Source organism: Nipponia nippon, unplaced genomic scaffold (genome assembly GCF_047370975.1).
Source record: "Nipponia nippon isolate SJK-2023a ecotype South Korea unplaced genomic scaffold, ASM4737097v1 scaffold_35, whole genome shotgun sequence".
Taxonomy (NCBI): Eukaryota; Metazoa; Chordata; class Aves; order Pelecaniformes; family Threskiornithidae; genus Nipponia; species Nipponia nippon.
In genome coordinates, this window is record NW_028262353.1 from 2795226 (window position 1) to 2820742 (window position 25517).

Consider the following 25517-nt stretch of genomic DNA (forward strand, 5'->3'; position numbering starts at 1 on the left):
GCTCCAGCATCACCCCCAGCATCACCCTGATCCCCCTCAGCATCCCCCGCAGATTCCCCTCCAGCATCACCCCCAGCTCGCCCTCAGATTCCCCCCCAGCTCCCCCCCAGATTCCTCTCCAGCATCACCCCGAGCTCCCCCAGCATCACCCCCAGATCCCCCCAGCATCACCCCTGAACCCCCTCCAGCATCACCCCCAGCTCCCCCCACCATCCCCCCAGATTCCCCCCCAGCTCCCCCCCAGCATCACCCCCAGATTCTCCTCCAGCATCCACCCAGCTCCCCTCCAGCACCACCCCCAGCATCACCCCCAGCATCACCCCCAGATTCCCCTCCAGCATCCAACCAGCTCCCCTCCAGCATCACCCCCTTATTCCCCTCCAGCATCCCCCCAGCTCCCCTCCAGGTCCCTTCCAGCATCACCCCTGATCCCCCTCCAGCAACCGCCCCTTATTCCCCTCCAGCATCCCCCCACCTCCCCCCAGCATCACCTCAGCTCCCCCCAGCATCCCCCCAGACCCCCCCAGCATCACCCCCAGCTCCCCCCCAGCTCCCTTCCGCACCCCTCCTGGCCTCCTCCAGCACCCTCCCACCCACCCCACCCCCCACAAGCTGCAGCCAGGGCTCCCCCCCCGCCCCCCCGGCCCAGCTCCGGCCAAACCCGGCTCTTTGCCCCTCCAAAGATCCCACTGCCCCGGCGGGAACGGGTCAGAAATGGGGGGAATGGACGCTTCCCCCTCCGACACACATTTCACAAAAGCCTTGGCAAACAACGCTTGCAACGCCGCCGTGCCCTGAGCGGTGGAGGGCTCTGGACGGGCTCGGCCGCTCCAATTTTGCGTCCTCTACAACCCCAAAAGCGTTTAATATTTTCAAGAGAAACTGGGCTCAAAAATCCCTTCAATCCCTCACTCAGGGGACCAGCAGCAAGGCTCGCCCCCCTGCAGCACTGGCCCCAGTTGCCCGTTCCTCCCCGAGAAAGGCCTTTGGCAAAAAATCTTAAATGAAACGTAAAATCCCCTCCCAAAACCACCGGCCCAAGACACCGCTGTCAGCTAAAACTCTTCTAAAAACAAGACTTGAAAATTATTGAATTGCTTGAAAACGTACATCCTCTGCACCATCTTCTGGCTTCGGCCTCCTCGAGCTCAGGTCCAAGCGCAACGGGATCAAGAAACATTTCTCTTCCGTTAATGAGAGATGAAAAGAGAGGGTCAGTTATTAATTAACAGAGCCATTAGCGATTTCCCATCCTTCCTGGTGGCACAGATGGGTTCCTGCCGCAGCCGGGGGGGAGATGATCCCCCTTTCCCTTCGTTCTGATGACAATTCCCAAACGATCGAGAGATTGGGGACAACCGCAGGAGTCAGAGTTTTTCCTTCGAGAAATATTGTTCTTGCTGCAGAAAATTTAAATTTTTCACCACTCTCCCATGAGAGGGATTAAATCTCCCCCTCCTGCCCCGTGGGATCCCCGTTTCTTTTGGCTCCTCTGAAAACGCGGCCCCAAAAGAGTCTGATAGTGGAGTTTGGGGCCGTTCGTACGTGGTTTGGTGCACAGAAGTTGCGTGCGTGCACGTGCGCACACGCGTGTGCATGGGTGCGCGCGTTGCGAGGGCACCCACGCTCCCCCCAGCTCCCGGGCGGCCCCTTCTCCCTCGCCACATCCCAGGCTCCTTAAGTAGAAAACTCAACAACTGAACCTTTTCCACCCAAATCTGGTTTTCAGCTGCATTTTTGCTGCCTTGGTTTTCACTAGGAGCGTCATTGCCGGCTCCAGCTTTTTCAAGCCTTGGTTTGAAAACAAGAGGCGAGGGAGGAGGCACATGTTCCCCTGTTTGCCCGACGGGTATGCCCAGCAGCGAGAATTAAAGCAGGTTTAATCCAGTCTCGATTTTCCAATCTCTCCTTACGGGAAACTGCCCTCACCCAGCTCCTGCCTTTTCCGAAATGACACCCACCGGTGAGCCGAACCTGGGCAAAAACAATAACATGCCACCCACGCTCCGCAGCTAAGACAAGCACCCTATACTTAAGGTTATTTAGGAAGCAGAGGCCCGTGCACGCCAATGGAAAGCGCCGGGTTAAAAAAAGAAGCTCCTGTGTCATTGTGGACCATCTGGCTGGGAAGGGGGTGACTAATTGCACCGTACAAGGCGACAGCTAAAAATATAACGAAGCGCATCGAGAAAGGCCAAGCAGCGAAGTTAAGTTTGTTGAACTTCAACCGCTCGACCGTCCCGAGTCACCGGGGATGGAGCATCAGGCCAAAATGTCCTCACGGGTGGCCCCAAGTGTGTGATTTTCTACGTCGTTTGGGGCGATGCGGTGCCTCATCCAGCGCAGCTGCCTGGGCACGGCCGCTGGTGGAAACCAGCGCTGCGCCACGGTTGCTTTGAGTCTTGAGAAAAGCCATCTGTGCTTGCGATTTTTAAATTAAATTTACCGGACGTGCTCTCAAAGCAAGAAGAACCGGGCTGGTTTTCTTCCTTCTGGCAAATTCTGGATGGCTGTTACAATTTTACACCAAATAAATTTATGTTTTATCTTGCTCCGGCTCGCTTTCTGATCTGGCGCTTCCAGTAACTCAGCACGCTGGGAAACGATATTTTCTTCCAGGCCTTACAGAAGAGCACAAAACACTATAAAATCATCCCACTGCCTGATTAATTTGAGGAGTCACAGGAGGAAACTTGGAGCAGGAGATGCTAGTGGGAAAGTTGCACCACGACGTTGAGAAAACCCACTTTGACCTTCAGTGAAATAAAGGTCCTGATTCTGCCCAGGGCAGAAAGCAGCTCCGATATCCACGCGAACAGAGAAACCAAGCTCAAAGCTGCGGCTCTAAAGAAAGAAGTTGTAGGATTTGTCTTGGAAAATGGTTCTCGGAGAAAGGGCTTCGCCTCCTGCGAAGCCCGGGTTAGCCAGGACCACGGGGCTGCCAACCTGGCGCCCTGCCCCGTGCACGTCTTGTCTGAAAGGACGAGATCCTCGGGACACGCAGATGTTTGTCATCAGCTCTGCCGCAGTCACAGCAAATTCATAAATGTGGCTCCGTTTCTGGGAAGAGACTGGACTCATGACTATGATCCCTGTTGCTGAAGGTGAGATGTTGGAGCTGGAGATCGCAATTAGTCCTGATCCGTGGAAGTCAAGGAGAATCTGGCTATCGATTTCAATGCGAGTTGCCTCAAGCACGGGATGCCAAATCCATTTCAGAAGCAACTTGCAAAACATAAAAGCCTGAGATGAGTTTTTTCCAAAAAAAAAGGCCTATATGAGGATTTGGAGCTAATTCATGCTTCGTGCCTCAGTTTCCCCACCTCTGCAGGTGAATTCCTTTGCAAAACACACGGACAGCCACCGATGGAGAGCGCTATATAACCTAGGTGCTGTTAATGAGAGAATATAATCTTAATTCCGGTCGCATGGATGCCACCCTCACGTGCAATTACTTGCTCCTATTATTCAGGGCAAGATCAAAACCTTGCCTGAGGGCCAACCACAGCCCAGCGAGGTTCACCCAGGCTCTGGGAAAGACCCAGCCGCAGGACCAGAAGCTGCACCCTCCGCATCCCCCAGTCCCACTCCCCCACCGCCTCCCAGAGCCCTTCCTTCAAAAGACGGTTTCCCCAAGAGCCGAAACAGAAAGAGAGGACAATAACACGGGGGACGGTCACATCCCTGCGTCGGAGGAGCCCCTTTCTGCTCCGCTGCTCTCTAAACACAGCGGGGCCTGAGCCGGGAGAGCTGACCCCATGCCGATGGGTGCGGATAAGCCTCTTCCCACCTGCGGAGGGATCAATTAAACTCCCAGAAGTCACTGAGCTGGAGCTGATGAGGTTTTAATAGGGGTGAGAAGAGCTCTCGGTTACGCCCTTCCCGGGACCACACTTGGAAGGCACGATCCGGCCCCATCATCGTGCCGCCGAGCCTCTCTCAAAAGGCAAATTCAGGTTTAGTGACCGTGAAAACCTCGCGATTCTCTCACCCAGCCTTTCATGTTCTTGGAAAAAGCCAAGGTGACTTTTCAAACATCCCTATCTATTTATGGAAAATTCATTTCCACTCAGTTAAAGGTGAATTTTGAAAAATTTCCATTTCCCACTGAGTTACAGCTCAGCCCCGCACAAGTCCGGACCCCAGGACAGAAGCTGCTTTGATATCCCCAAAGCTCAACAAGCCAAAACACACCCAGAGCCCTCAACCGGCCCATCAAGCAAGGAGTACATCAGGGACCACGCCTGGGAGCACATCGGATTACACGGAAGGGGACTGCCACCCGAGCTGGCCCCAGCCAAAGCCAGCGGCAGGATCTCACGAAGGTCCAGAGCCCATCACGTTGGTCAAGGTGCAAATATGCGGGTTTCTGATCGCGAAGGCGAGTCCTACTTCATATGAGCTAAGACGTGCTTTAAATAGTCTGCTTGGCCCGCCGTGTCCGATGGGAAAATCTCCTGGCAAATGTCACAAGCCTGAGCATCCTGGGAGGCCAGGACGGCGCCTTGCCCCAGCGTACTGTCCTCCAGCATCCAGCCCGGCGTCCAGGACGTCTGCGAGGAGCGAAGGGGAAAAGCGGTCAGTGGGAACAGCAGAGGCAGCCTCTTTTCAAGCCCCCAGCTGCGTCCAGCCTCCATCCTGGGGTCTGCCACGCCGAAGCGCAGCCTCCAAGAGCAGCGACCGCGGTTTTGTGCCAGCAGAAAGGCTGGGCTAAGGGCTGCTCCCCCGGGCTGGCGTCTGGGAGACTTTGAGTCCCCCCTTGCTCCGTCCTGGCCAAAATCCACCAGAGGATCCTGCCTCCGTATGGCACCTGAGCATCCCCCATCACCCATCGCTCCTCCCTCAGCAGCTACAATTGCTGTCCAAGCCAGCCCATGAGAAAAGTGCTTTTGTAAGAAGCAAGCTAGAGCGCATTTGTAATTTCCTTTTTGTGCCATTATCGTTTAAGTGCTGATAAGGCACATTAGGGTTTTACCAGACAGACACCGCTTCCACTTCTTTCTTTCTTCTCCTTCTTCTTAAAAAGAAACTAGCTTCTAAATATACCCCAGGCTGAAAATCAATAGCTTTCCCCATGAATATGTAGCCACGGCAGTCGTGAAATAATTTTTAAGGGCCTCCTTTGGAAGAAGGAATGAAAGGAAAAGGGCTTGGCATTAGAAGGACCCTCGCCGGTAAGTCCAGGGCTGGGGCCCACCCGTAACACAGGTTGCAAAGGCTCACCAGGAGGACTGAGGGGCCAGAGTTTAGGATGTCCTTAGAAATCATCCTTTTGGGGGCGTATAAATCAAGAGAGAATAAAGGAAATATTTAAGAGCTCATTTAATTTGCAGATCCAAAGGAGGTCGACACAGTTTCCCCCCCCCCCCCCGCCCCGGCCCAAGACTGAATCGACGGCTCCAAGGGTTCCTCAAAGCCTCAGAAAGGATCACAGGAGGGACTTCTCCCGAAGTGCATCAGGTGCTGCCTGGCAGCCAGGTCCCAGGGGCTTTTATGTACCTAATTCCCCTGGGAACCGGAGAATCTGGTGCCTGGAGACTTTTTCAGGACAGAACCCTAAACCTCCACTCTGCCACAGCTTCCCATGTGTTACAGCAGGGCCGATGGAGAGGATGCTGAAGACTGGCAGATGCCATTAGGCTGGGAAGAGCACGCAAAAGTCACAGACAAAAATCCCCATCAGCCTCACAATTTACCTGCACGGGTCCTCGGATCTCTACCGGCACTTTCGCCTCAGCAGGCAGAGCATTTTCGCTGGGAGCATCTTCCCTCCGAAGGGTTTCTGGGGCTTCATAGAGGTCCAGAAGAGTCAGGAAGGAGTCCCCAAGAACCGGGTTTGGTGCCGCCAACTCCTGCGGGCTGCAGCAAGCTCTCACTTCTTCTTTAGGGGCTTTCACGGTAGGAAGCATCCTACAGGTTTTCAGCCACATCTCTACATCCACCTTCTCGCTCCTCTCTGCCTTGTTGCTGCCCAAAGCTACGGCAAGAGCCGCTCCTCCAGTTCCACCACCGAAGACGCTGCCGTTCGCAGCGCTTGGCGGGTACTTGCCGTCGAAGCCGGGCAGCGCATCGGCCGCGTGTGGCTGCGCCAGGGGATGAGCAGAGCCCTCCGGGTTGGAGGCAGCGGATGGCGGGGCCTCTGAGCCTTTCTGGTGGCTGTCCGGTGGCCTTCCCCCTTCCTCCGTGACCATATCCTCCGTGCACTGGATCGGCAGCGACACGGGGATATCTTTGAAAGAAAGCAAGCCAGAGCAGTCATTCCTGGGACTTTAAGGGCATTTGTGTTTGCCTTCCCATTGCCTCATTCTCCTTTTGCGCTTGCAAAACAACTGGGCGCTACCTCCTGGCTGGCAAAGCTCGCCTGTCCCCATCGCTCGATTAAATACGAGGTTGGAGCAGCGAAGAAAGAGCATCCGAGGACACCCAGAGAGGGCTGAGCGTCGGGGGAGTATTGGCTACCTTAGGAGACGCTGAGATATCGCTGCGTCCCCAAAAGCCGGGCTGATCCCAGCAGTCGCTTTGGTTTGGAGACGTTTGGAAATGTTTATTTGCGCGCCAGCCCCAGGAAGGACAGACAAACGGTGGAGCTGCAGGGAAAGGAGGCGAGCACAGGGGTGGGGAGCACACAAGGCTGCTGGTTTCACAGCACATGGCAGATGTTTGCCCGAGCAGATCCCTCCTGACCACAGAAAACACCCTTTACGGTCAGGAACAACGTGCAAAACCCTGCAGGAGTGACGTGACTGCTTGGGGGGGGCAGATGAGCGCATAGACCACGGCCGGGGGAGCGGGAGGGAGATCTCTTGGAAAACCAGGCAGGCTGCTGGGGAGGGCAAGAACATTTCCCCGGGCGGTTTTCAGGCTGCAGAGGCTCCACCGCCACCCCTGCTTCCCAAAACCGCTCGAGGCAATGGGTACCATCTGCCCCACGCTCCTTCCCCCTCTCCTCAGGGGCAAGAGGTGTGAATAAGCAGTGGCACGCCTGCGGCGGTTTTAACATGACTCTAAGCAGACACACGCACACGTTACTCCGCGTTTGATGGCGAAGGCGAAGCCAAAAAGCCACGACAGCCAGCACGGGTTGCAGAGCACGTTTCTGCCTTCAACCAGCTTCACTTTCTGCAGCAAACTTCTTGCCAGCATCAGGACAAAGGTTCAAATTGCACTTGTCAGCCCGGATCTGCAATTTCAGTGCACCCTCCCCGGCCCCGCTGCTTACCGAGGACGGGTCCCTTCCTGGCGGTCAGCTTCTGGAGGAGCTTGCCCTGCTTGACGCACAGATCCTGCAGCCTGGCGACCTCCTCACAGAGCTGGAGGAATGTTTCTTCCATCTCCATCGTGCCTGATCAGGAGAAAAGCAAGAGGAAATGACCGGCTGGGCGTTAGCCAAAGGCAGCAAGGAGCCGTCGAGGTTACCCTGAGCTGGTGGATGGGGAGGACCGGGCTCGGGCATGCTGCAGGATCCCCGGAGATCCCACGTGCTCATGCACACCGGACTGCAAAAAAAAGCAGCACTCCCAGTTCTCTTAAAATTTACACAGAAAAAAACTGAAAAGGGAAGTGATTCTGTCCAAGTCAGGGGATAACTGAACGGCCAAGCTGGGCTTTTCCACCCCTCGGCCCGCAGCTGCCACGAGCTCAGCTCCAAACAACCAAAAAGTCCCATTTATTGAAAAATCTACCTGGAAAAAGTTGCATTTCCCATTCGCTTAGCACCAAGGGATTTAATTTTTTGTGCAGTGCTGTGAGAGCAAACAAACTCCCATCCACAAACCCGAACGGGGCGAAGCAGGGAGGCACAATTCCCCTTTCTTGAGATGCTCAGCCCTTAGCTGCCCCTTCTGCTCTCAAAAATACCCCGCAAATGAAAATCTAGCTCATACCCACACGGTATGTGTTAACCAAATATTGTTACTACGAAGAAAAATCCCTCTGCATTGTTTTCAACACATTTCTCCTTGCTTTAACAGCTGTATTGTGGATTAGACTTTCCCGTTTTACCATATTGCACCAATTATTACCAGTCTGAAAGATAATAAATAAAACCAAAGCTCGGTACAAATCTGTAAGCCATCTGCAAAGTACGTTTTAATTTGAAAGATTCGGGTAATCTCGATTAGCATAAATATGCAAATGGGCTTTGCTTCCTGTCATATTTTCCAGGTTCGCTGCGGCTCAGCGCTACAAATTTAAGCTCCGGCTCTGAAATTAGGGGCTCAGCTGATCGGTTTGATGGAGCCTCCTCTGACGCTTGGGGCAATGTGGATTCCCCGGTAGGGGCGAAGAGCAGAAATCCCGACCGGCGCGAAGGAGACGCACCCGGCGCAAGGAAAACTGCAGACAAAATGGTAAGGTTTGCTTCCAGGGCAGGTATTTCCGCGCTTCTCACACCACAAACAAGCTGTGATGGTAACTGCATCGTATTTTTGGCTGTTTGGGTCCCGTTGATTCTTAAAAACCAAGGATAAGTATTTTGCACCCTCCAAAGCAGCTAGCTCCACAGCTAACATATCAAATTAAAGATTAAGAGGATATATTTTGCCTGAGAGTTATATATAACTATGCCAATTAATTATTAAGAAGGGTGTGATTTGGAGCTGTCATTCCCAAGCAAGCCTGTATTGATTTTGTACGATCCCTGCTGTTTTTTTCAGTAGTTAACTGCTGCTTTATTTCCCCCAAATTACTTTTGTGACGCTAGGAGGACGGGGCACCAGGAGATTTTAATCTCCTGCGCAACCTGAAAAGCATTTCACAAATTGCAATTAAAGGAAGCAATCCGAGAACACAAAAATCCTGGGGAAATCAGATGCTCAGCGTTCACCGAGCGACTCGGAGGGGCAGGACCTGCCTTCAGCCGCGTTCTCCCTCGGTGCCGGGGAACGGGGCTCGTTTAACGCATCGAAAAGCCCATCCCCACCCCGTCCCCCGCGCGACACAGCCCGGCGTGGACCCCGTGAAGCCAAAAAAGCTCCATTTTCCGCAGAAGCGCACTTACTCTGGCGGGGGACCCTCCTTCCCCCGGCCGGGCGGCCGCGGCGCAACATCAGGCTCGGCAAGTCGCAGCTGAAAAAAGTTCAGCAGCAGCAACTTTGGGGTAGGGAATTTCCCCTTCAGTTTTTGTGCTAAGAGCGAAACCTCTGCACGGTGGCGAGGCAGGAAACAAAGCGGCAGTGAATTACAGGCAACCGCTGTGCAAACCCAGGGTTTAAATTTAGCTCTGAAAAGCACAGGAGACGATTATGAAGGCCACAGGTGGCCTCATGGCGGGTGAGTGTTGGCTCCTCTCTGCGCCGCACTGGGTGAGGAGGCATGTGCCTTTTCTGTGACTCAGTTTCCCCCACCTTTCTCTAGCGACTCGTTAGTGCTTTAACGTGGTGGCTGCTGCTGGGTATTTATGCAGCTGCTGGATATTTATGTGGCTGCGGTGCCTGGGAGCCCTGCCCAACTTATCCCCTATAAGGCAGCTAATATTCAAGCTAATATCCTGATAATCCAAATTAATACTCACTCTGCCTCAGGTCAAATCCCCCAAATCCTCCGTACAGCGCAGGAGCCAAGGCAAAATCCTCAGCTGGGTGATTAAAACCTGCCCAGGGCTCGTCCGTCTGCGATCCTGGAGAAGCCGCTGGGGTTTTCCCCGTCGCCCTCCCGCGCATCTCAACCGCAGCCTCTCCTGGGGTGCACGGGGGGTTTGGGGGCTGCTCATCCCCTTCCTTGCAAGCGTAGAAATCCCCTGCCGAAGGGCTCGTACCTGTCACGTCGTCCCTGAAGGGGTTTTGAGTGGCTCTTTCACACCACCAATATCTCACCTGGCTTTTCCGGGGAGTTTTTGTGCTGTGACTAACAGCTGCTGATCCTCAGGCCGAAGCTTCATGGAGATACCACCATCTAGTGTTAAACACAGGTCTTGAGGAGGCGGGAAACAGGGCGCTCGGAGCGGGGGGCTCGCCATTGGGGCTGCCGCCTCCTCGCACGCTGGAGGGGGGATCACGGCCCCGTCCCCAAGCGCGGGCTTGGGGTCCCGGTGGAGAGCAGCGAGCTGGTGCCATCAGCAGGTCGCTGGGAAGATACAGACTGCTAAGGGATGACACAGAGGGATAGGAATAATTAGCAAGTTCCTGGGTTGATAGTCTATTTATAGCAACTGGTGTGCTCCCAAAAACTATTACCAGTGATTATTGCATCCTGGTAAAACTGACAGTAAATAAACGCCCAGCTGCGGTGAACCGCTGCCCCCGAGCTGGGAAGCTCGGGAGGCTCCGCAGCGCCCGCGGAATAATTAATAAATAAGAATAGTAACAACAAACGTGGCACGAAGCAAGGGACGAGCGTGGGTAGGAAGGGCGTTTGCACCGTGTCAGTGCCTCTCTCCCCGCCACCCAGCGGTTGGGCGGGATAGGACCTATAGCTCCTGGCAGCACCCCCAGTGCCAGGCCTTTACTGGTCCCCAGCACACCTGGGGTCATGCCCCTATGGCCTCTATAGGCCCCTGAGGCTCCCAGCACTCCCAGTGCCAGGCCCTTGTAGCCCCTATGGCCTCTATAGGCTCCTATGGCTCCCACCACCTCCAGTGCCAGGCCCTCATTGCCCTTATGGCCTCTATAGGCCCCTGAGGCTCCCAGCACCCCCAGTACCAGACCCCTCTAGCCCCTATGGCCTCTATAGGCCCCTGTGGCTTCCAGCACTCCCAGTGCCAGGCCCTTGTAGCCCCTATGGCCTCTATAGGCCCCTGAGGCTCCCAGCACCCCCAGTGCCAGGCCCCTGTAGCCCCTGTAGGCCCCTGTCACCCCCTGTGCCCCCGGTGCCAGGCCCCTATGGCCCCTATCGGCCCCTGCCACTCACGGCACCCCCCGTCCCCAGCCCATACGGCCCCGACAGTCCCCTGTCCCCGCCGGTACCCCGCTGTCAGGCCGCCGTCGCCCCCGGGGAAGGCCGGCGCGGGTCCCGACGGGCGGCGCTAGGACCGCGGCGGCACCGCCCCGTGCACCTGTACCCCGGGGCGGTGGCAGGTGGCGGCGGTGGCCCCGCCCCTCCCCGCCCCGCCCCGCCCCTCCCGCGCGCCAGCCCCGCCCCGCCCCGCCGCGCCCCGCCGGGACGGCACCTGCGGCCGCGCGCGCCGCCGCGGAACCGGGTGAGCGCGAGGGGGCGGGGGGGGCTCCGGTCGCGGTGCCGGTCCCGCTGCAGAGCCGTGGCACCGGGCGCGCCCGTGCGAACTGGGGTAAGGGACCGGTCCGGAGCCCCCCCGCCCGGGGAAGGGGTGGCCGGTACGCAGCGCCCCCCTCCCGGGGGAAGGGGGTCCGGGGGGGTCCCGGTGCGGAGCGCTCCTCTTGGGGGAAGGGGGGTGGGGAGGGTCACCGGTGCAGAGTCTCATCCCTTCCCGGGGGAAAGGGACCCGGAGGGTCCCGGTGCGGAGTCCGGCCTGGGAAAGGGGGAGCCGGGGGGGTGCCGGTGCGGAGCCCCCCCGCCGGGCAAGGGGGAGCCGGGGGGGTCCCGGTGCGGAGCCCGGTCCGGGGGTGCCGATGCGGACCCCCCTCGGGGAAGGAGCCGGCGGGTCCCGGTGCGGAGCCCCCCCCCCAGGGGAAGGGGAAACCGGGGGGTCCCGGTGCAGAGCCCAGCCCGGGGGTGCCGATGCAGAGCCCCCTTGGGGAAGGAGCCGGGGGTCCACGGATGGAGTCCCCCGGCGTAAAGGGGAGCCGGGGGGTCCCGGTGCGGAGCCCCCCCCCCCGAGGGAAGGGTCTGGGCTCCCGGGATGGAGCCCCCCCAGGGAAGGGGGTCCCTGGACGGAGCCCCCCGCGGCAGCCCAGCGGGTCCCCGGGGCTGCGTGGCTCCGTGCACCGCGGTGAACAGGATCCGGCCCCCTTTTCCCCCCATGGGACACCCCAGCACCCGTCCCCGGCGGGGCAGAGCTGCCACCCAGCCCCTCTCCGGGGGTCCCGGCCCCCCAGCACCGGGAGCGGGTCCGGGACTCCCCGGGCTCACCCCAACCGGGGCGAGGCCAGCAGCTCGACGGCGGGAGCCCCGTGGGACCCCCTGCTTCGTGCCGAGCAGCACCCACCTTCCCCTCGCACCCCCGGCATTACCAGCTCCTAAAGCCGCAGCTGCGCCGAGGAGCCAAATCTCACCAGCTGCGCCGAGCGTTTTTTGGCACTGCTGGTAACGAAACCGCCTTTTCCCCCGTCCCGGCCAGCGCCGGGGGTGCAGGGTGGTGCAGGATTGTACCCTGCATCCCGCTGTTGGCTTTTTGCAATCCCGGCCGCTTCCGCCGTTGCAATCGTGGCCGCCGGCTCGCTGCCACGTGGAGCACGCGGCCACGTTGACCGTGGCCGCCCTGTTTGCTCACGGCATCGTGTAGGTGTTGATTTGCTTTTATTTTATTTATTTTCCTCTTTTTTTTTTTTTGTCCCCCTCTGCCAGGGGAGCGTCTCTCGATTGCCGCCTCTCCCTGCGATTCCTCCCTCCGGTGCCACGGAGGATGTTCCGCCTGCCACCAAATTCCCACCAAAAGCCTTTTTTCCCCTTTTCCGAACCCGATGGGCTCCACTGGATAATTTTGGCCTTGGTTTTCCTGGGTGCAGGGCGAGCCCCAGCCCAACGTGGGATTTTCGGGATGAGACGGAGCAGCATCAGCCTGCGGGTTTGCGGGGCTGGGAGCGGAGAGCACAAGCGCGCCAGGAGCTCGCGCCGCAGCGCGTTGCAAAATCCACCCCGGCGCTTTTTTGGGGGGGATTTTGGGGGGTTTGGGCCCTTTTTGGGAAGGGATTGGGGTTGGAGCCCCCTCTGGAGCTGCAGCGGCTGTCGTGCACAAACCCGTGTCCTCTCCCGTGTGCCCGAGTGCCGCCCCGGGGTTCGTTAGCATCGCACAGCTAACGAGCGCGCTTCATTAACTTGGTCGCAGCAACGTGGCAGGAAGGAGGCTCTCGGAGAGATATGGAGATAGTGGAATCGGGGTTTTCCTCCCCAAAACGCGTTGCTCTTCGCCACTCGCCTCCTTGCACGGCAGCAGCTTGCACCGTGCGACGAAAGCATCGGGGCTCAGGGCCGCAAGTGGGGTGGGAGCATCTTTCCTCAGATACGAGCAGAAATTGAGGTGGATTTTTTTTATTTTCCTTAATTCTGCTTTTTTTTTTTCCCCCCTCCATGGGGTCGGTGCCGCCCGGTCCCGCCATGACTCGCGGACGGGCGCCCTTGGCAGTGAAGCGTGGTCCGGCCGCCGGCTTTGATCCCCGCGGCGCTGAAAGCGGTGACCCCGGGGACCGCCTCGTCCCTCCTCCTTTACGAGCCAAAGCTTCCTCGCCCTTGAAGTTGCTGGCAGGTGCCCTTCTCCGCTCTGGGGCCGCACCATTTCCAAGGCAATAAAAAGAAAAGGAAAAAAGAAATAAAGGAGGCGGGGGGGACCCCGAAGTGGAGGAGGAGGAGGAGGAGGAGATGCCGGTGAATGGCTCCCGCGGAGCTTGTCCATGCTCCGGCGGCAGCGGCTCACAAAGAGCAGCCGCGGGAGGTTTGCTCGCGGTGGGAAAGCTCGACTGGTCACGGTGCTTTCGCCGGGTCCTGGCGGAGGCTTTGCAGCTGGTGCTGAGCTCTCGGGGCCGCCGCACTGGGCAGGGCACCGAACACCGAATCTGCCGCTCCAGTTCAGCCGAAACCAAAGCACCGTGGGGTCTTGCGCCTGTTTTCCTTCCCAGCAACGCTGCAGGCAGGAAAAATACTTGGGGAAAGGCGTTTTCCACGCAGCCAAAAATATTTTGGCAAATTTTGCGGCTTTATTTTAGCTTCGTTACGCCGCTCTCGGCGTGCACGGGGAGGTTGCGGCGGGGATGCTGCAGCCGCTGGCTCGGTCGCAGGAGAAGCTGCTGGGGACGTCCCACGCTTGCGGTGGCCGGATCCAGCGCGTCCTGCAGAATCTTTCGAACGCCGCTTTTTCCTGGTGTTTTATTTTCAGTGTGGATTTATGGGCTGCGGGGGAGAGGATTGCAGGGGTCTCGCTTGCTCCGGAGCAGGGAATGAACTTTGTATTAATATCTCATTAATGTTATATTAATATCAAGGGGATGCACCCGAAATGCATCCTGTCTGTGAATTAACGTGCGGGTGTTTCTCCTTCTCCCCAGGTTAGTGGAGCAGAGCCGGTCATCATGAAGCACCCTGAGACCCCCCGTCCCTGAAACGCCCATCGCCGCAGGCGGGACCCTCCAGAAACCACCCGGGAAAAAAAAAATGAGGCTCTTCCGGAGACGCTACAGCCCCTTGAAGGTGGCTTTGGCGGGCGCCGTCTTCGTCATCTTCCTCTTCATCCTGCAGAAGGACGTGGGGAACAAGGACCCGAGCGAGGAACCCTGGTTGAAGAACATCGTCCAGGGGAAGGACCAAGTCCTCGACCTGATGCTGGGGGCGGTCAACAACATCCGAGACTCGATGCCGAAGCTGCAGATCGGCGCTCCGGTTCGGCAGGAGGAACCGCTGCCCGACGCTCGCTCATGCCTGCCCGGCGTCTACACGGCGGCGGAGCTTCGGCCACTGATGGAGAGACCCCCCCAAGACCCCGCCAGCCCCGGAGCCGATGGCAAAGCCTTCAAGAAGGATCGATGGACACCGGAGGAGACGAAGGAGAAGGAGCGAGGTTACGAGAAGCATTGCTTCAACGCCTTCGCCAGCGACCGCATCTCCCTCCAGCGAGCGCTGGGACCTGACAGCCGCCCGCCGGAGTAAGAGCCATCGCCCAAAGGGCCCCGCGGGTCCGCTCGCTCCCTCGATGGGGAAATTTAAGGGGAAATAAAAGCAGATTGGGGTCGGGATGTCACCGAGCATTGGCAGGGCATCAAACAGAGGCAGGGCTGAAAAAATACATATATCTCTTATTATTTTTTTCACTAATTTTTGTCCCCTTGGGGTTGGTTTTTAACCGCAATGGGCAAAAGCCAGCAGCGGCTCTTTTTGTCTCCGCGTACCTGCTCGCGGCCGGGTGGCTCCAGCATCTCCCCCCCCTTCCCTTCCCTCCCTCTTTTATTTCAGCCGGCTCCAGTAATCGGACTTTTTCTTTTCTTAGCCGAGTGGAACAGCCTCAGACCCCGCTGGGGTGGGGGGGCAAAGGAAGCGGCATAAACTGGAGAGATTTCCTCGCCTGCCCTCCGGCCACGGGCTGCCGGATTAAAGCACGGCCCCCCCAAGCCCTGCCTGCTCGGGGACGGGGAGGGTGGGCTCAGGAAGGCATGGGGGGGATTTTGGGGTGGAAAAAAAGGCTTGAATAGGAGGTAGAAACCCAGCCCCGGCATGGAAACCGGCCCCCCCCGCACCGGCAGGCGATTATCCGTGCTTAGCAGGTGTAGCGGTGACAATGGGGGGGACACCGGGGCCGGGCGGGCGGCAGGAATGTGATTCACTCGGCCGGCGGCGGGGGGAGAGGTAGAAATCAATTGAAATCAAAGCGGCAATGAGCTGAGAGCCGCCGGGGCTGGGAGCCGCTCTCCTGCCGTGGGGTTTGGGGGGGGATGAGGGGTGTTTTGTTTCCGTCGTGTCCCCCCATCTTGCTTAGACCACTGCTTTTCTCTCTCGGAGGTGTATCGACCAGAAATTCAAGCGGTGCCCTCCCCTGCCCACCACCAGCGTCGTCATCGTCTTCCATAACGAAGCTTGGTCGACGCTGCTGCGGACGGTGTACAGCGTCCTGCACACCTCCCCGGCCCTCCTGCTGAAGGAGATCATCTTGGTGGACGATGCCAGCACGGACGGTGGGTGGGAGCCCGTGGCGGGACGCGGGAGCCGTTGGCAGGACACAGGAGCCGTGGCGGGACGCGGGAGCCAGTGGGATGCAGGGGGATGCCGGGCATCCTTCCATCCCCGGGAGCAGTGGTTCTGAGCCACTCGGAGGAGAAGCGGTCTCCGAGCAGCCCGGGATGCATCCGACAGCTCTTCCACGTTGTTTCACATCCACCCGGGAGCGCCGTCGGGGTTTTTCCCTTTTCCGGCACCGCTGTTAACCCAGCCCCGGAGAAAACCTGGGCGTTCCTCCCTGCAAGCACCTCATCTGCCAGCCGGCTTGCCTGCCAGGCTGCAATCCTCATTAGCTACACCCAGAGCAAATTAACGATGCGGTTCAGCGTCGGGGCGCTGGAGAGGAGCGGACTTTGCCCTCACCCCAGAGATAAACGCTCCCTTTCTGCCCACGGCGTCTCCACGTGCTCCCAAGGAGCAGAAAGCTCGGGGCGGTGCAGGGTTTATTGCCTGTGAGCTTGGCTCCCGCTGCGGTGGGGACGTGGGTCGGACGCTCGTAAGACTTAGGGTCCCTTCCCAGGATGGGTCTCTGGATGTCCCGGCTCTCGCTTGGCCGTTCCCAGCTTTTGGCTTGGCTGCATCTGCCAAGGAAGGAGAGAAATCCCAGTTTCCCTGGGTGACACCTTGTCTGCTGTCCCTTCCCTCGGTGACAGCTCGTCTGCTCGGTCCCGGTGGCCCTTTAGCCGCAGGGCGTGAGACTTTCTCACCCCGTCGTTCCTCTAATCCCTCTTTGGTGGGGGATTAGACGGGACGGGTGGCCGGCTCCTTTGCAAAACCCACTTCCTTCAGCCAAAACCACTTTGGGATTTTGGGCTCCATGTGTCCCCAGCTCCGAACCCGGGTGCGGGGTCTGAGTGGGAGCTCCTGCGCGGGGCTGGGATGGGGGCAGCAGGGTGGGATGCAGGGACTGGCATCTCCCCGCTCCGACGGAGCCGGTTGCTCTTTTCCCCCGCCCAGACTACCTGAAGGACGAGCTGGATCGCTACGTGGAGCAGCTCCAGATCGTGCGAGTTGTGCGGCAGGAGGAGAGGAAAGGCCTGATCACGGCACGGCTGCTGGGGGCCAGTGTGGCCAGCGGGGAGGTCCTGACCTTCCTGGATGCCCACTGTGAGTAGCCACCACCTCCCGGGCGTCCCCAGGGAGCCGCGGGGGGTGAAGTTGTCTCCCTTCAACGGCCAACCCTTCCCCGTGTCCCAGGCGAGTGTTTTCACGGCTGGCTGGAGCCCCTCTTATCCCGCATCGCCGAAGAGCCCACGGCCGTCGTAAGCCCCGACATCGCCACCATCGATCTCAACACCTTCGAGTTCTCCAAGCCGGTCCAGAGCGGCAAACAGCACAGCCGCGGCAACTTCGACTGGAGCCTGACTTTCGGCTGGGAGGCCGTGCCGGTCCGGGAGAGGCAGCGGAGGAAGGATGAGACCTTCCCCATCAAGTAAGCCATGGCAGAGGGGGATTTTTATCCACTTCGGAGCCGGTGTGATGGTAGCAAAGGTTGGATGAGCCCTGGGAACGCCGCGTCTGGACCCGAAGGCTGCAAAATGAACCGGCTGAGCGCGCGTGGCTGCTGCGGGGTGCTTAGGGAGGGACACCCTGGGGTGGGAAAGAGCTGGGTGCCCTCTGCCAGGAAACCGCCCCTTCCTCCAGTTGTTTTTGTTCCTTTTTCCAACAAATTGGGGTTTTCCCTGTTGGTTTTGATGCCTCTGGGCAGGCGATGCTGTCCCTTCCCAGTGGAGCTTCCCCCGTGGGATGCTTGGCTTGGGGGATCTCGGGTGGTTTGTGCCCGGGAGAGGATGCTCAGGCGCGGTCAGAGCCGTGGGGCTGGCAGAGGAGAAACCTCCCCTGGGGTCTGGCGAATGTGGAGCCATAAAGGACTTTTTGCAAAAACACCCGTGAACTGCCCCCAGCCATCTCGCTGCTCCTGCAAAGTCTCTCGTTCAGGGCTTCATGGCTGTCGTGGATCTTCTCGCTCCTGGGTACCCAGCTACCTGGGCACAGCGTAGGCACCTGCACTGGCACACCAGCAAGAATATGTCACTTGTGGATCGGACTGCACCAAAACCCCGATTTTTACCCCCTTCTTTTCATGCAGAGAAACCCTGAATGGGTTTTCCTGCTGCACTTCTCCGTCGGTGCCCCACGATAAGCCGGGTGCTCCCACCGGGAGACACCAGACACCCTGCCTGGCCCCATCCGCATCCCGTCCCCCGGCCGGCGGCAGGGCTGGCTTTGTGCAGAGGTCACCCGGGAGACGTCCCCGTCCCAATAAAGGTCCCTTTTACCGCGAGCCGGCAGTTTGGCTCCCGGCAGCGTCTCATCTCCGCTCGGCAGGAACGCAGCAGCTCAGCGAATCCTTTTTTTTTTTTTTTTTTTATTTTATTTTTCCTGAATAAAAGCAAGTTTCTGTTCCAGCCTCTTCTAAAGATCAGATGGAAAAGATTAGAGAAGCCGGAGGAGTGAATGGGGCGCCGGCCGCTGAGCTCTAATCTCCCCCCTTCTTTTTGGCGATAGGTTTTCGGTAACAATATCCCCCTTTCGCTTTGAGGCAAGAGCTGGCGGCGAGGCCCCTCGGTGTCACGCTGCCACCGCCACCTCCGTCCCCTCCTGGCAGCCGGGTCCGGCCCCTCCGCCAAAGCCACCGCATCTGGGGCACAGCTGGATGGGGCAGGGACGCGCGGGGACACAGCTGCAAAGCCCTCACACCCACCGCGGGGGCCATGACGTCTCCAAAACTCCAACTTCTGCTTTTCTATTTTTATTTTAACCTTATTTTGCCCCACTTCTCCCTCCCCCGTAGGTCCCCGACCTTCGCCGGTGGCCTCTTTGCCATCTCCAGGTCCTACTTTGAGCACATCGGCTCCTATGACGATCAGATGGAGATCTGGGGGGGTGAGAACGTGGAGATGTCCTTCAGGGTAAGGATGGGGCGATGCCATCTTCAACGGGCGTTTTCAGGGATGCTCCTTGTCGGGGGGCACGGAGGGGTTGGACCCTCCACGTCTCAGGCCTCGCCTCCCCGTAGGTCTGGCAGTGCGGAGGTCAAGTCGAGATCATCCCTTGCTCCGTCGTGGGTCACGTCTTCCGCTCCAAGAGCCCCCACACCTTCCCCAAGGGCACCCAGGTCATCTCCAGGAACCAGGTCCGCCTGGCCGAGGTCTGGATGGACGACTACAAGGAGATCTTCTACAGGAGGAACCAGCAAGCTGCGCAGATGGCCAGAGAGGTACCGGCCACGCCGGCGGGCTTCGAGTTCTCCCGGGGGGGTGTGGATCCTGCTGGGAGCTCAAGCCTGAGCAGAGGGAGGAGGTGGGCTCAGCCTGGAGGTGGGAAAGCAAATGCAGGTGGAAAGATGTAGCCAAAAAGCTATTTTTTAATTTTTCTATTTGGCCGTAATGTTTTCTAGCAGAAAAACATCAGGTTTGGGGGTTTTTTTTAAATTTTTTTTTTTTTTTTTTTTTTACAACACCAAAAAGTTGCGCTGTGATGCCAAAACGGCCCAGCCCCCTCGGTGAGCGGCCAGCACCTGAGGGTACCTGCCAGGGACGGGGGATGTCCTGCGAGACCCCACCACTGGTCCCAGTCCTCGGCACGCCATGATGGACGATGACAAAGCCGAGAGGACCCCTCAGCTCTGAGCCCCGGCTCGGGAGGGGTTTTTTTGTTTTTTGTTTTTTCCTTGCTCGGAGGTTAGTTTAATTTTCTCACGTGACTTTGTTGATAGAAGACGTATGGTGACATTACAGACCGGCGCAAGCTGAGGGAGCAGCTCCACTGCAAGAACTTCACCTGGTACCTCCAGACCGTCTACCCGGAGATGTTCGTCCCCGACCTGACTCCAACTTTTTACGGAGCGGTAAGTACGGGGGTGCCTGGATCGTCCCGCCGGCCTCAGTTCTTGGCTAGAAATAGCCCCAGCAGTGAAGTCCCCAAAAGGTTGGGTTTGGGGGTTTTGCATGTAAACCGGGGTGCTGGAGGGTTTTGGTGCAGCCGCATCTGTCACCACGTCCGTCACCGGCTGGCAGGGCAGGTTCGGGCTCTGGCTGACAGCAAAAGAGCTGGAATCCGGCAGAGCTGGTTTGGGGCGCGTTACGGGGTGGGGGACCCGCGGGGACGTGGCGTTGGGTTAAATCGGGAGGAAGAGCTGAAAGCTTCCACGAGGAGCACCTTGCCGGCGTGGGCATGCACAGGGTGGACCTGAAAAATGGAGCTGGGGCTGGGCAGGGTGTGGAGCACCGTCTCCATCCCCGAGGCTGGCGCTGCCAAAAAAGGCCCCTTTCCTCTGAGCCGGGTGTTGGGGTCTGAGTCCGACCCTCCTCGACCGGGGCCATGTGAAAGCGGCCGTTGGATGCGGCGAGGGCCAGGCACCGGCTCCCGTCCGGGTTTTAATTCACCTTTTAATTCCCAAAAAGCCTTGTCGCAGGCAGCTCTCACCTTTGACTCGGTGGGACGGAGGCGTTGGTGTGGGCGTTCCTCGCATCCTGGAAAGGACGAGGGACCCAGACACGGTGCCTAGTGTTGGGCTCGTGTTTGTACAGCAATAATTAAGTGCCCTGCAAAGCCCCAACCCCAGGTGGGTCCATGCCCTGGGACCTCAGAGCCCAGCTCAACCCCCTGCCCCCTTTTTTTTTTTTCCCCTCTCCCTGCAGATAAAAAACGAGGGGACCAAGAGCTGCCTGGACGTCGGTGAGAACAACCACGGTGGGAAACCGCTCATCATGTACCCCTGCCACGGGATGGGGGGCAACCAGGTGAGCACCCATTGACCCCCGGCATTTCCCCCTCCTGCACCCCCCTGTTTTTCCCCACTTTCTCGGGGCGCAGCAGCGTGACGTCCCCTCTCTGGTCTTGCCCCCCAGTATTTTGAGTACACGAGCCAGTGGGAGCTGCGGCACAACATCGGGAAGGAGCTCTGCCTGCGGGCAGGCTCGGGCTTGGCCGAGCTGGGTGACTGCCAGTACCGAGGGAAGCCCGGCCGGGTGCCAGCCAGCGAGCAGTGGGACCTGGTGCAGGTGAGGAGATGCCTCTCCATCCCGGGAATCGCCCAGGGGGATGGTGGCATCATCCCCACCATCATGATGCTTCTCTGCTGCTTCCCCTCGGTCGCATCCTTTCTTCGTCCCACCACCATCGCTGAGCTGGTGCCGTCTTTTATTTTTCGGTAGGACCGGCTGATTAAAAACCTGGCCTCCGGTACGTGCTTGACGGCCCGAGGGAAGCACCCGGCGATGGTTCCCTGCGACCCAGCGGACCCCCACCAGCTCTGGTCCTTCACCTAGGTGGGGAGCAGAGCGGCCCGAGCCTCCGGCCATCCCCAACCGCACTCAGGAAACCAGAATCCAAACAAACTTCGCCTTTTTCTTTTTTTAATTTAAGAAGCGAAAGCCTTTAATATGCTGCATTTCACGGTTGCCTTGAACTCAGTCCCGTGCCTTTGGAGTGGGAAGGCCGGAGAGCCGAGCTCGGCCGGCGGTACCCCATGGAGCCCAAAACCTGGAGGTGGCAGAGATGCCTGAGGCTGCTCTTTGGTACCCGGCTGCTGCTCATCCTTTCCCTCTCCGGCTCCAGCCAGAGACTCTTAAATTCAGATCGGGCATTAAAACCGCGGCCGTGCCGCCCTGCACGTGAAAGCTGGGTGGGAGACTCCTTCCAGCGAGGAGGAGGACGGCGAGCGGCCGCGCGGCTCGTCCCGCGGGAGGGTGGATCGCAGTTTGGCGTGGCCCTGGGCGGGCGAGGGATTCCCCCCGGTGCTGCCAGGGGATGGGAGAAGGCTCTCAGATCCGGCCAGGATCCGGCCCTTGCCCGCCGCGGCGCTGCAGGCATCGTGCGGTGCTGCTGCCGGGATGGGAGAAGTTGGGCCTTAGGTATCAGGCTTGATTTGGGGGGGAAACTCTGGATTATTTTTTTATTTTTATTATTATTATTATTATTATTATTATTATTATATGATGATGATTCCTGGGTGTGATTCTGCTCATCCTCGTGCTGAGCTGGAGGAGGGTTTTTCCCCGGATGGCACAGCTGGAACGCACTGCGGCATCCTCCCGGGGAGGCTCTCGCCGGCGCCTGGTGAAGATCATCTCCCTCCCCTGGTTTTCTTTACTGTAGCTGCCACTTTCGTTGCCATTTCATTTATAGTGGGGGGCAAAACCCCTCCTGGAAGTGGGGTGGGGTGGGAGAACCTGTCCTTGGATACGCGACCTCGAATAAAGAGATGATTTATTTTGCGGACATCCCGGCTCCGGCTTCCTCCCAGCTCCCACCCCTCCTCTGATTTAATTTCCCTCCATCTTCTTGCACTGGAAACTCCCTTTTGCAGCCCAAAAGTGGGTTTAAAGCCACTTTTGCAATGAGGTGTCACACGTGGCGTGGTTTGGATTTGGGGTCTCGTCCCTGTGCCGGGATGGAGGCTTCACTGTTGTCCCTCGCTATGTCCCCTTCTGTGCTGATAAAGCAAATAATCACTTATTTGGAGACTGTTTTACGCATGAAATCTCGTGTTTTCCTTAGAGATAAGAGCAGGAATGCAGCAGGTGCTTTTTTTCTTTCCTTATTTTTTTTTTAACTGCGTGCACCGATAATCGCTGCTGTTACAAATGCTGTTTTCCAGGGGCTGCTCCGTCAGCGGAGCGAAAACCTCAATGCCGCAGGTTCACCCCCCAGAACGGCCTCCATTTCATTTTCAAGGGGGGAAAAAGTAAAACCGTTTTGGCCAGAAATCAGGTTTTTATTACAACCATGTTGGTGTTTCATTTAACCTCAAACTACCCCCCCCCCCCGGAGGTCGCGTCCGGCCCCTGCTCCAGGGCTGGGTGGGTTTTTGGAGGGGGTGAAGGTCTTACCCTGCGTTTGCCTCGATTTCCCCATTCCGAGGGCGATGCGGGCACCGTTCTTGCATTGGATAAGACTCTTGGAGGCATCCTGGGGATAAACGTGATGTGAGAGCTGTCGCTGGGGCAGCCGTGGGGCTCGAGAGCGGGAGAAACTCATGACACCGTTGCCCGAGACGTGCCGAAGAGGGAGAGGCAAGGGCAGGGCATCGTCGCCCCGGGGATTTGTGCTGCCTGTCCAAAGCCCAGGGAAACTTGGGGTGCACCCAGGGTTTTTCGGCCCTGGCCTTCAGGGCCGTGTGTTTTGGAAAAGGGACCAAGGCTGCTCGATAGGGCCGCGTCACCTGCGTTTCTTCCCGTCCCTCCTTCTCCATCCCTCTCAAAGCCGGCGGCGGCGCAGCCCCCGACGCAGACGATCGCCGCCGTGGTCCAGGATGATGCTGCAGCTCGTGCTCCTCGCTGCCCTCGCCCTCTGCGGTGCGTCCTCCGCGGGAAGCCCTCGGCCTCCTCAGCTACCAACGACCCCCCGCTTGCGATTCACCCCCTGCCTCCGTCCTCTCTCCCGCAGGGCGCTGCTCCGAGCAGGATCTCGATGGGGTGCAACGGGTGGTCGGTGGGACTGAGGCGCGTGTGGGCACTTGGCCCTCCCAGGTGGGTCCTTCCCGGGGTCGGTCGGCAAATCCCGTGGGCGTCTCATCCCCCCGGGACCATGTGGTGAGACCCCCCCGTGTCTCGCATCCCCCCCTCCCCAGATCTCTCTCCAGTATTACTCCAGTGGCAGCTGGCATCACACCTGCGGAGGGTCCCTCATCCGGAGAAACTGGGTGATGACAGCAGCCCATTGCGTGGATCGGTGAGCGGGCACGGGGACCCCCCCTTCCTCTCATGGAAAAGCCGTTTTTCCACCAAAAACCTCCCCAAGGAGAAATTTTGGCTGCCCCAACCCAGAGAGCAACGGTCCTTTAAGGTCTCTGCTGGTCCTCCGTTAAGGGGTTGCATGGACCTTCTCTGGGAGCATCTTTTTCTTGCGCTGATCCTTTCCATACCCGCTCACGGTTAAAATAATCATAATTATTTATGGCCTGATCCTGTGGTTTTTCGCCTTCCCGGCAGTAACATGAATTTCCGCGTCGTGGCCGGCGAGCACAACCTCTACGCGAACAACGGCAACGAGCAGGTCTTCAGCGTGAGCAAGATCATCATCCATCCCTACTGGAACAGCAACAACGTCGCTGGGGGGTAACGCACGTGGGGAGGGGGACTGGGGGCAGCGTCCCTGGGAACAGGGGGGACCTTGCAACATCCTCTCCCTCCTCTCGCCAGCTACGACATCGCCCTGATCCGCCTGTCCAGCTCTGCCACCCTGAACCAGTACGTGCAGCTGGCGGTCCTGCCCCAGGAGGGGTCCGTCCTGCCCAACAACTATCCCTGCTACATCACGGGCTGGGGTCTCACCCGCAGTGAGTGCCGACGGTCGCCCCGGCCCTAAATCACCCCAAAAACGTGGGAAACGTGGGGAGCTGAATGATATTTTTAAGCCCTTTGAAGTCCCAGGAGGCATCACCCAGGGCTTCACTCCGGGCATGGAGATGCCCAATGTTGGGCGGGGTCATGCCAAGGTTTGGGGGGATTTTATGCGGGAAAAGGGTCTCAGCGGTGGCTACGGGCTCTGCTTTGGTGGGGGGGTCGACAAGCCTTGCAGGTCTTTGCCAGCGCGGCGTTAACCGGCGCTCGGTTGCACGCAGCCAACGGGCAGCTCTCCAGCGTCCTGCTGCAGGCGCCCCTGCCCGTGGTGGACTACCAGATCTGCTCCAGCTCCTCCTACTGGGGCTCCACCGTCAAGCCCACCATGGTCTGTGCCGGCGGCGACGGCGTACACTCCGGCTGCCAGGTACGGCCCTGGCATCCCGCTTTCCCCCCCCGCCATCCCACCACCATCCCTGTTCCTCCCATCTCATACGGGTTCCTCGGTCCGGCAGGGTGACTCGGGCGGTCCCCTGAACTGCGCGGTGAACGGGCAGTACCAGGTCCACGGCGTCACCAGCTTCGTCTCCAGTCTGGGCTGCAACGTCCAGCGCAAACCCACCGTCTTCACCCGCGTCTCTGCCTACATCTCCTGGATGACGAGCGTAAGGCGACAGCAGGGCTCGGGCGGCCGGAGGCTGAGACCTGGCGCTATCATTGCACCAATGCACGGGCTCGCCTCAACCGTTGCCTTTCTTCTTCTTCCAGGTGATGGCCCAGAACTGAGCGGTGGCAGGAGAAGAGCCGCGTCCCCGGCTTGGGGGATGGACGTCATCTTCCGCCGCGTTTCGGTCGGAGGGGTTTACAACCCAGAGCCGGCGTCAATAAAATCTGTTCCTCTCTCCGGCGCCCTGGTGGATGCTTTGCCCTGCGGGCCCTTCTCCTCCAAGCCTCAGCAGACTTTTCCCCTCCCATATTCCAGAGCATCCCTTCAGCCGCGTCCCTCCTCTTCCTCGCACCTTAGGAAAGAGCTGGGCGGAAAAGCAACCGGCCCCGCGCTCTCAGGGCAGCCAGAAATTCCTTGGGATAACGGGAAAGGGGAAAATGCTGCAAATCCCTTCTGTGGGCAGTGATGCAGCTCCCTGGGGATGCGGGGGGGATCCAGGGGCATCCAGTCGGGATTTTTCCCTGCCGCTAGCTCCATTTCTCTTCCAAAAACAACCTCTTTGCAATGAGAGATGTTGGATTTGGTGGCTGTTACTGCCTCGCCCCGCACCTGCGTCCTGGAGGAGTTGACTGTGCCGCAACCCCACCTGCCACGGGGATAAAAACCCAGCACCAAAATTGCACCAAAAGCCAAATTTAAACCCAAACCCAGAGGCTTGTGGAAGAACGAAGAGGCGGGCGCAGGTTCCCCATCACCCGTTCGGCCGCCCGTGTCGCTGGGTGCACGGGGGA

At 58.8% G+C, this 25517-nt stretch overlaps 3 protein-coding genes across 7 annotated transcripts; 2 read left to right on the forward strand and 1 right to left on the reverse strand.

Moving 5' to 3' along the window:
* Positions 1 to 3973: 3973 nt before the first annotated feature.
* On the reverse strand, positions 3974 to 9941 carry LOC148053991 (uncharacterized). Of its 2 annotated transcripts, none has more exons than XM_087771623.1 (4): positions 9813 to 9941; positions 7220 to 7342; positions 5697 to 6229; positions 3974 to 4553 (listed from the first exon to the last, which is right to left on the reverse strand). In XM_087771623.1, exons 2-4 carry the CDS (start codon positions 7335 to 7337, stop codon positions 4389 to 4391), a joined length of 816 nt encoding a protein of 271 aa, XP_087627749.1. In that variant the 5' UTR covers positions 7338 to 7342; positions 9813 to 9941; the 3' UTR covers positions 3974 to 4388. The 2 variants fall into 2 exon arrangements, with proteins under 2 accessions (XP_087627749.1, XP_087627748.1); XM_087771622.1 differs by lacking the exon at positions 9813 to 9941 and adding an exon at positions 8999 to 9049.
* On the forward strand, positions 8203 to 22402 carry GALNT6 (polypeptide N-acetylgalactosaminyltransferase 6). 3 transcript variants are annotated; one of them, XM_087771569.1, is made up of 11 exons: positions 8203 to 8348; positions 14112 to 14705; positions 15556 to 15728; positions 16729 to 16878; positions 16969 to 17203; positions 18566 to 18683; positions 18791 to 18991; positions 19490 to 19621; positions 20415 to 20516; positions 20625 to 20777; positions 20931 to 22402. In XM_087771569.1, the coding sequence occupies exons 2-11, from the start codon at positions 14218 to 14220 to the stop codon at positions 21042 to 21044; spliced, it is 1866 nt and encodes a 621-aa protein (XP_087627695.1). In that variant the 5' UTR covers positions 8203 to 8348; positions 14112 to 14217; the 3' UTR covers positions 21045 to 22402. The 3 variants fall into 3 exon arrangements, with proteins under 3 accessions (XP_087627695.1, XP_087627694.1, XP_087627696.1); XM_087771568.1 differs by lacking the exon at positions 8203 to 8348 and adding an exon at positions 11081 to 11134; XM_087771570.1 differs by lacking the exon at positions 8203 to 8348 and adding an exon at positions 11158 to 11221.
* A 212-nt stretch (positions 22403 to 22614) lies between these two features.
* On the forward strand, positions 22615 to 25463 carry CELA1 (chymotrypsin like elastase 1). Of its 2 annotated transcripts, XM_009472434.2 has the most exons (8): positions 22615 to 23072; positions 23164 to 23246; positions 23348 to 23448; positions 23709 to 23834; positions 23919 to 24055; positions 24341 to 24486; positions 24575 to 24724; positions 24828 to 24943. In XM_009472434.2, exons 1-8 carry the CDS (start codon positions 22754 to 22756, stop codon positions 24843 to 24845), a joined length of 1080 nt encoding a protein of 359 aa, XP_009470709.2. In that variant the 5' UTR covers positions 22615 to 22753; the 3' UTR covers positions 24846 to 24943. The 2 variants fall into 2 exon arrangements, with proteins under 2 accessions (XP_009470709.2, XP_087627712.1); XM_087771586.1 differs by having other exon boundaries at positions 24575 to 25463.
* The last annotated feature ends 54 nt before the right edge of the window (positions 25464 to 25517 follow it).

Coding starts and splice junctions, on each gene's coding strand:
- LOC148053991 (XM_087771622.1), bottom strand. CDS start 9,047: ATGTTGCGCCGCGGCCGCCCGGCCGGGGGAAGGAGGGTCCCCCGCCAG. Junction 6,230..7,219: donor CAGGAAGGGACCCGTCCTCG/GTAAGCAGCGGG, acceptor TTTCTTTCAAAG/ATATCCCCGTGTCGCTGCCG. Junction 4,554..5,696: donor AGATCCGAGGACCCGTGCAG/GTAAATTGTGAG, acceptor CGCTCCTCGCAG/ACGTCCTGGACGCCGGGCTG.
- GALNT6 (XM_087771569.1), top strand. CDS start 14,218: ATGAGGCTCTTCCGGAGACGCTACAGCCCCTTGAAGGTGGCTTTGGCG. Junction 18,992..19,489: donor CTGCGCAGATGGCCAGAGAG/GTACCGGCCACG, acceptor CTTTGTTGATAG/AAGACGTATGGTGACATTAC. Junction 20,517..20,624: donor ACGGGATGGGGGGCAACCAG/GTGAGCACCCAT, acceptor CTTGCCCCCCAG/TATTTTGAGTACACGAGCCA.
- CELA1 (XM_087771586.1), top strand. CDS start 22,754: ATGACACCGTTGCCCGAGACGTGCCGAAGAGGGAGAGGCAAGGGCAGG. Junction 23,449..23,708: donor GCAGCCCATTGCGTGGATCG/GTGAGCGGGCAC, acceptor CCTTCCCGGCAG/TAACATGAATTTCCGCGTCG. Junction 23,835..23,918: donor AGCAACAACGTCGCTGGGGG/GTAACGCACGTG, acceptor TCCTCTCGCCAG/CTACGACATCGCCCTGATCC.